At 47.7% G+C, this 8,023-nt stretch overlaps 2 protein-coding genes across 2 annotated transcripts in view; one reads left to right on the top strand and one right to left on the bottom strand.

Moving 5' to 3' along the window:
- Positions 1–3,129, bottom strand: part of LOC119398619 (SPARC) — a 39,051-nt gene extending 35,922 nt beyond the window's left edge. Inside the window, exon 1 of the mRNA XM_037665455.2 lies at positions 3,000–3,129. The gene's annotated coding sequence lies outside the window, so the exon portion shown is untranslated. The remainder of the gene's footprint in view (positions 1–2,999) is intronic.
- Positions 3,130–5,985: 2,856 nt separating this feature from the next.
- On the top strand, positions 5,986–7,779 carry LOC119398629 (histone deacetylase 8). The gene has a single exon (XM_037665463.2). The coding sequence runs from the start codon at positions 6,062–6,064 to the stop codon at positions 7,325–7,327; it is 1,266 nt and encodes a 421-aa protein (XP_037521391.1). The 5' UTR covers positions 5,986–6,061; the 3' UTR covers positions 7,328–7,779.
- Positions 7,780–8,023: the final 244 nt, after the last annotated feature.

Raw genomic sequence — 8,023 nt, forward strand, 5'->3', positions numbered from 1 at the left:
CCAGACTAACATCTCCAGCTTGTTGCCTGCATCTGTGAGGGTGCTGAATGCGCGCCGGTAATCCCTTGTACGCCATTACATGGAAGTGAAGTAGCAGTTATTCTCGATTTTCTGTACGTAAGGAACTTCAGCTGAAAAAGAAGAAAAGAAAAAGACCCACGAGGTGTCTCCTATTTGGAGTTGGTGATGCGTCACCATGGGGCTTTGTAGGAAACTGTATATTCGCGGCCTTCCCTGGGACGTCGTCGGGTACCATCGCTATGGCGTCTTTCATATTTCTATAGCGTTAGTCGGGGTTCGGAGTGGCGCGACGGAAGACGCATCCCGTGACCACCTAAACGCGGGCTTCTCATTAAATTTTTAGCGCAGTAGGAATTTTCCTCATGCGTACAATTACAATCCTCCATGTCGGCTTTATATGTTGACCTGAGAGGAGAGGGCCTTTACTCCACAATCGCAACATATTTCGACAAAGCTCCCATAGAAAGTATTCTCCTTTCATTTTATTTTCTTTTGTATCTAAGATACAATGCATTCGTATGGTTTAATATATTGACGTCCTGCAAGCGTGGGTATGTAGCCTGAAACCGGAAATAAAGGAAAAAAAAGGGGGGGGGCAGGTGTAGCCCAGTCGTTAACACACTCGCATTCCGCCGGTGGGGCCTAAGGTTTGAGACCCAGCACCACCAAGAAAATTGATTGTTTCATACATACATTTATTTCTTTATAGCGATTTGTTTTACGAGGAGGGATGGACGACCGCACACGGTCGGCAAAGAAATGCTTACGCATTTTTAAATATGACAGGCTGTGTGTGCGAGCGTCCGAGATAAGCTGTGTCTCATGAATGTGTTAAGAATTCCTGCGATCTTTCATACACTCATGGTTTTCTCTCTTGCGTCATCATGCGCCGTACTCGCTAAAACCAAAGTCCACAACGGTCCTCTCCTGCCTTAATTTTCGCCCGCGTCTTATGTACGGACGGCCAGTCAGGAAAATGCCGTAGAACCTCACGCCACGCCGCGTTAGCTTGAAAAAAAAAATGTACAGTACGGTCCACTCTTACAGGGAACACGCGAGCGCGTGGCTGACAGCCCGCGCGGCGCTGACTAGCGGCGAGATTTGTAAATGCGGCGCATGCGCATACACTTGTAAGAGCGGCGCGCACCCGAACGCCGTAATGAATCTATACGCGTGCGCTGCATTTACAAATCTCGCCAGCAGTTAGCGCTCCGCGGACAGCCGGCCACGCGCTCGCGTGTTCCCTCTAAGAGTGGACCATACTGTACATATACACGCAGGTTTCGGAACCACAGAAAGGCGACAGTGCTTCCCTGAATGGCCCAATGCGCACTGTTTCCGATTTAAATCGGGAGGGAGATGCAGGGCTCAATTCTGTTGACATTTATTCGTTATACGCATTGTGCGTCGATTGCGGGAGTCGTCTCCTTTTTCTTCTTTTTCCTTTTTTTTTCTCGAAGAGGGAAAGACGTCACGTATAACGAGAACAGTCATTCATTCTCTTGCCACACCCAGAGCTAAGACAAGCAATAGTCAGAGACGTTGGTTTCACAACTAACACCGGTCAGTAAAATCTGCCAAGCATAAAACTTAACACAATGCAAGTGAATAATGTTCTAAAGAAATTTCTGGACGACGCAGTAAAGAATTAATCGGCAGCGGATGTCACGAGCTGTATGCGAATCACTATAACGAGCACATTAATCCACTGAAACTTAAAAGAAGGAGATACGGCTGTTGACCATTCCGGGGCCATCGTCATCCTGTTTTGTATATCCCAAAGGGTCCATACGTGGGCCTCAGAGATATAAATAAGCTGTTTTCCAAAAGGCACCATCCAGCGCTTCGGACACACGCACACACACACAGCATAAAAAAGAACGCCACCAAGCTGTAATTTTCCATCGCGATCCCGTTATCTCTCTAAGCAGCCGTGAGCGCTTTTCGACATGGCAGAAACTTGAAACTGGCTGCACATTCATGCTTAGTTCTTTCTCTCGACCGGCCGGGCTCCCGAGCTGCCCCTCGCTCCCGTACACAAAACTTTTGACGCAAGCCAGACGGTGGTGCGCAAGTAGCGCATGACGGGAGACGCGTGCATCAAAATGGCAACGCGGGCAACGCGGGCGCCTTTCCGTCGAGCAGCCCAATGTTTCGCAGAGAAACGAACTCATCCGTTCGCCAAGCGTGCGAATACGATCTAGGTGCGAGACTTGAGCGGATTGTGGACAAGTTGTGCAAAACGCTTTGCAAAGCTAGTCCACAGGGTCGAAAGAAGAACGGAATGTATACATCCGAAAAACGTTACGGGAAATCTCGGTGAACTTCGTTCCAGCGCACGAACTCCGCGCCAAGCAAAGGCGGGCGTTGCGTCGAGCGAGCGACGCGCGACCTGCAAGAGCGCGAACTTGAATTTGGTGCCGGTCACGGACGAGTGCCAACTTCCGTAAACTTATTTTTGCGCACGCAAACACCGGGTGTACGTTTCATTCAGCCACTGGTTGTGTCAACGAGCGTCTCCTTTTCTCAACCTTCATAGTTCGAAGCACGATATACACATGACTGTAGGTGTCCCACGCAGGAAAAATGTGTGCCCCAGAGAAAATGCCTCTCGCGGTATGTCAAATCACTGCATGTCGCGCGAAAGGCACGTTTCAAACGGACTTTCATTTAACGTGTCATGCGACGCTCTCAGTCAAGATGAATGTATGAATTACAGCCCATACTCACGAGTACTTCAAAACGATTTTTTGAGCACAGAAGACAGGACACATACATACGATCTCCATAGTGCTCGTGTAAACGTACACACTTAGATACGTTTTTAATATTAAGTGGAATTCGCGCAACAAATGTTTCACAAGTAAAACCTTGCATTTAGCACTTACTTTGTGCCTAGCGTCAGACAATAGTTCTAAAAGTTATCCTCGCTGTCGTGCAGAAAGTTTTTCCAGGCAGAAGAGGTTGCACACACTTACCGTCCCGTACAGAGCTTGCAGCCTCCTCCGAACTTTGCCGCACCAAGCGAAGCCCGAGAAGTGAGAACACACACAGTCGGAAGAGTGGAGCCAACTGGGCGGGCCGCACCTTAAGGAGCACCCCGTTCTCTCATTGGTTGCGGCAGAATCTGCGTTGTTGCCAGACGTGGCACCACACGCTTCGTCAGCCCTCAGTTTCGCTTCACCCTCTCCAACCATTCTCCAACTCTTCATCCTCCCCAGCTCCTTTTCTCTCTCTCTCCTGCTCTTTCTATTGCTGTGTAGTTTGCCGCACGCTATGACTGTCGAAAGAAAAAGAAGGGCAGCATCAAGAAAATGTAAGAACTGTATTCGCATGAGACTCAGCATGCGGGGTCTTGACGGAAGACCGCGGCAGATGGCAACCGGCAGCGAAGCGGAGCCGCAGAGCAAGCGAGCGGGACGGGGAAGAAGGCATAAGTCAGAAACGTGAGATGAGCGACCGAAAAATGGGAGGGTGTCACTCGCCATTCTCGATGGACCGAATAACATTCTTACACGCTTCGCTCTGACCACGGAAGGACGAAAGTAGTGCAACCACTGCTTTGTATTTTCTCGTGCCATTTTTTTTTTATTTAGTGAACGTATTGTATCGCGAGTGGACAGCATCGCTTTGTGGCCCCTTGTACGCAGTATAAATATTTTAACAATTGTTGGGGTTTAACGTCCCAAAACCACGATATGATTATGAGGGACGCCGTAGTGGAGGGCTCCGGAAATTTCGACCACCTGGGGTTCTTTAACGTGCACCTAAAGCTAAGTACACGGGCCTCAAGCATTCTTGCCTCCATGTAAAATGTGGCCGCCGCGGCCGGAATTCGATCCCGCGACCTTCGGGTCAGCAGTCGAGCACAGACCACCGTGGCGGGTTGTACGCGTATCGTCGACGTATCCACGCGCTGCTTCTTCAAGGGTACGTTGATTGTAAGCACAAGAAGAATTTACAGTTTTGTGCACAGCGCAGCGTTTTTATGGTTCATTTTAAATAATTTATTTGCTTACTTGGTCTATAAATATCTCCCTTGACAGTATGCCTAAAACTCTCTGATGTAAAGGTCATTTGAAAGTCGGTGCATTATTCCGCGTTTCTGTCGTCGTCAACAAATGGTTCTTTTTCATGTATTTCACCAACGGGCACAACATAAACTCGAAGAAATTTTCACTGCTTCTTCGGCACGGGTGCCTTAGATCGTTGATTTGTGTAACTTGTGTACTTAGTTTTAGGCACACACTAAAGAGACGCAGGAAGTTTGAAATAATCAGCAGTCCCCCACTACTAGATATGTCTCATTGTGAGATCGCGCTTTTAATAACACATCCACCCCCACACCCCATTAAAAAGAATATTTCTAAATTTTCTTGCAGTAGACCTCTACAGGTCACGTATTTCATTTCTGTTTATTTCGCCTACAAATCGCTATCACCAATCTTTATTTCTTTCTTTTTTTACGGCGTTTATAAATGCCTCATCAAACGCGAAATTTTACCGTCGGCGCCTGCGTCCCGCGGCGTCGGGGACGAATGATGCAAAAAATCATCACGATGATGACGTCACAGATCGCCAAAATGTGACGTCACTATGACGTCACGTGATGACATCATCCCGTGACATCGTAGCTTGGTCAAAGGTGGTCCGATCACGGAGGCAATGCAAAAACAGGTGAGGTGCCTCCGATCTTGGAGGCACTACAAAACCACGTTAGGTGCAGAAAGCTTTCGAAGGGTGGCGGGGCAGGATCTATACATCAACTGAGAAGAAAAAGATGGCTTTCACTTTCGGGTCGTCTTAAGTGAAGGCATAAGGAACCGTGTGAGCTTTTATCATTAATCTTTCAAGTTCGCTCTTGGCCGTGGAGATAATTAAACTTATGTAAAAGTGTCGCACACATAATAACGTCCTCCTTTCTAATTATTACCATGATTATTTTGTGACAATACAGTTGTTCATGCATCACAGCTAGGCAAGCACATTTCATTTTTTTTTTTTTTTCGATTTTATGCATAGTAAAACACGGTGTCAGAGATACACGAAAAATTTGATTCGTGCAAGAAGTCTAGTAGCTAACGATGAAATGGCCTATGGATACAACAATCACCGTTGGATCCATAGGCATTAACTGAATAACTGATAACTGAAACAGTGTTTACATCACTGATTTTTGCTATGTCGGCGCCGCTTTGCAGTGTTGGCACCACTTTGAGCACGACAACATGTTGCAACTCATATTTGGCGCGACTGTATGTGACCATGCTTTTACAGCTTCGCTTTAAAATGCTCATGTCATAGAGTTGCTCATTTGCTTCGGTTTAGTTACAATGTCCAGGCGGCCTAAATTAACCGAGAATCCTCCATGACGGCGTAGCGGACGGCGTCTTCTTTCACAGCCTGGACACAATAATAAATAAATAAATAAATAAATAAATAAATAAATAAATAAATAAATAAATAAATAAATAAACTTAATAGAACAAGCGTCGCCATTTTCTGCACATTTGAAGTCGTGCGCAGTGCGCAGTACGTTCCGCTTTTTTTGAGGACGAACGGCGACATCGCAGTGCGTCGAAAGCATGGTCTTCGAGATTAAAACGCATAAAGTGATGGGACACCGTGAGTTCGGAGGCCATACAAAACGTGATGCCCACTCAGAACATTGTCGCAGCATCATGAAGTTTGATACCGCACAACAGGAGTATAATGATTGCATGTCACTCTGAGAAAGTGCTGTGTTGTCCTTTTTTTGTGTGTGTGTTCGTCCTTTCACCCGCTGTGCGATGCCATACGCTATAATGATCAATCAACTAGCCCACAAGTACATTTCAAGCAAGCTTGTTTTTTTTTGTTTTTTTTCATTCAAGTCACTTGTCGTGCGCGCTCGAAACTGAAACTCTTAGAAAAAAAAAAGATATTGAAGCCGACGTGAGCCAATCCAATCCCGTTCAAAATTTGGGCGCGCTTCGTGTCGGCTGTGAGGGAGGTGCGGCTAGTGAATGTTTGCGATTGTCCCGTGACTTGAACTTGCAGCATGTATGAAAACTTGTATTCCACTATCTTTGGCAACGATGATGACAGTGATAAAGCAAGTGCAGCTATCATCCCTTGCGGCATGTCGCCGCAATTAGCATCGGATGCTTCTGACGCTGTCCATGAAACGGGTGTGTCGGCGATTGCAAGAAACGCCCGCGTCGGCTACGTCCACAGTGCAGCTCACCTGTTTGAGTGCGAAAGGCTACCGCGCGTTCGTCGACGTTGTCTTCTCGTCCACGGACTTTTAAAGGGCTACAATCTGCTCAAGTCCTTGCACACCATTCATCCGCTGGTGGCCAGTCGCGAAGATCTTTGCCTGTTTCATTCGACAGACTACGTCGACTTCCTAGAGACCTGTGAAGCGGAAAAAGACCTCGAGAAGGAAGATATCGTAAGACGTGCCCATGACTACAACCTTGTCGATGACTGTGCCCCTACCCAACGGCTCCTAACTTTAGTGAGGCACATTGCAGGTGGCACCTTAGCAGCTGCAAGAGCCATTATTGAGAAAACTTGCGACGTTGCTATACATTGGGAGGGTGGTTGGCACCACGCACATAGAAGCGAAGCAGCAGGCTTCTGCTACGTCAATGACGTCGTCCTTGGGATACTGGAACTTCGCCGCACGTTCCGGCGAGTTTTATATATCGACCTGGACGTTCATCACGGTGACGGAGTTCAGGAAGCCTTCGCGGGCACTGACAAGGTCCTGACCGTGTCGGTTCATCAGTACGAGCCTGGTTTCTACCCCGGTACGGGAGCAGCGAGTGACCTAGGTTTTGGTTTGGGTTGTGGTTACTCGATAAACTTGCCGCTACGGAGCGGTGCTAGCGATTCTACTTTTGTGCGCGTCGTGACGACTGTAGTCAACGAGGTCAGAGAGCGGTACAAACCCGACGCCGTCGTTTGCCAGTGCGGAGCGGATGGGTTGTCCGGTGATCCGCTCGGAGCCTGGAATCTGACCCCAGGCGCATTCGTTCAGTGCGTTCGTCTCGTGCAAAGCTGGGGGCTGCCGCTGCTACTTCTCGGTGGAGGCGGCTACGCGGCCGCCAACGCTGCTCGCTGCTGGACCGCAGTTACGGCGGCGGTTTTAGGACAGGAGGTGGAGGAAGACATTCCTGAGCATCATTTTTTGATGATGTACGGTCCTGGCTACGAGCTTAGCCTAGAGCCCGGCTTTCGTCGTGACCTGAACGATGCCGCGTACGTCGACGACCTACTGCAAGTTGTGATAAAACAAGTGCGTCAAATTGGAACTACCTGAGAAGTTCGTTTGCTTTGATATCGAGCCACTCTACTCCTGCAATCCGTTAGCAGAGAGCGATATACCTCGTAGTAGATTTAATATGGTGTATATGTAAGACTTCCGTTGCGTCGATCTTGTTCCACTTTATTCAATGTCCTAAAAATTGGCAGAATAGCCGCCGTTATTATATGTATTAGTGGGATCATTACTTCTGTCATTAAAAGTAGGCATTTGTAATTACTGAAATAACCATCTTGCATGTGATATTACGGCGAGGTCTTGGCGTTTGATATCGCCATCATTTAATAAAGCGTCGTTTAAGGTTTAGGACCCAATGCACCCTTGAACACCTTCCTGAGGAACGGAGAACAGTGGTAGCACTTGCTAGTTAATTTTCACCGGTGTAGCGCTTCAAAAGCTGTAGCGTGCCAAGCTCAGATCATCACAACATCAGCGTGGTTTCCGTTTACTGCTACTCACGCACGTTTATTTGCATAACAAGCGGCAGTGAGCCCCCCAAAACCGTCCAGGCCACTGGTTTTAAGAGCAAAACACAGTTGTGTCCTTCGACAGGTGTAACGAAGAGCAGTGTAGGCTCAGGTTACGTTTTCAAAGGACTTACTTAAATGTTTCCCCTATGTATAAAGACGATCGAGCTTTTGCAAGATAGCCCGTCGCCAACGTGAGCTGTTGGGGGATGATGGATTGTACTTT

This window comes from Rhipicephalus sanguineus, chromosome 1, assembly GCF_013339695.2.
Source record: "Rhipicephalus sanguineus isolate Rsan-2018 chromosome 1, BIME_Rsan_1.4, whole genome shotgun sequence".
Classification (NCBI taxonomy): Eukaryota; Metazoa; Arthropoda; class Arachnida; order Ixodida; family Ixodidae; genus Rhipicephalus; species Rhipicephalus sanguineus.

Excerpts from the sequence above, each read along its gene's own strand:
- LOC119398629 (XM_037665463.2), top strand. The coding sequence starts at position 6,062 with ATGTATGAAAACTTGTATTCCACTATCTTTGGCAACGATGATGACAGT.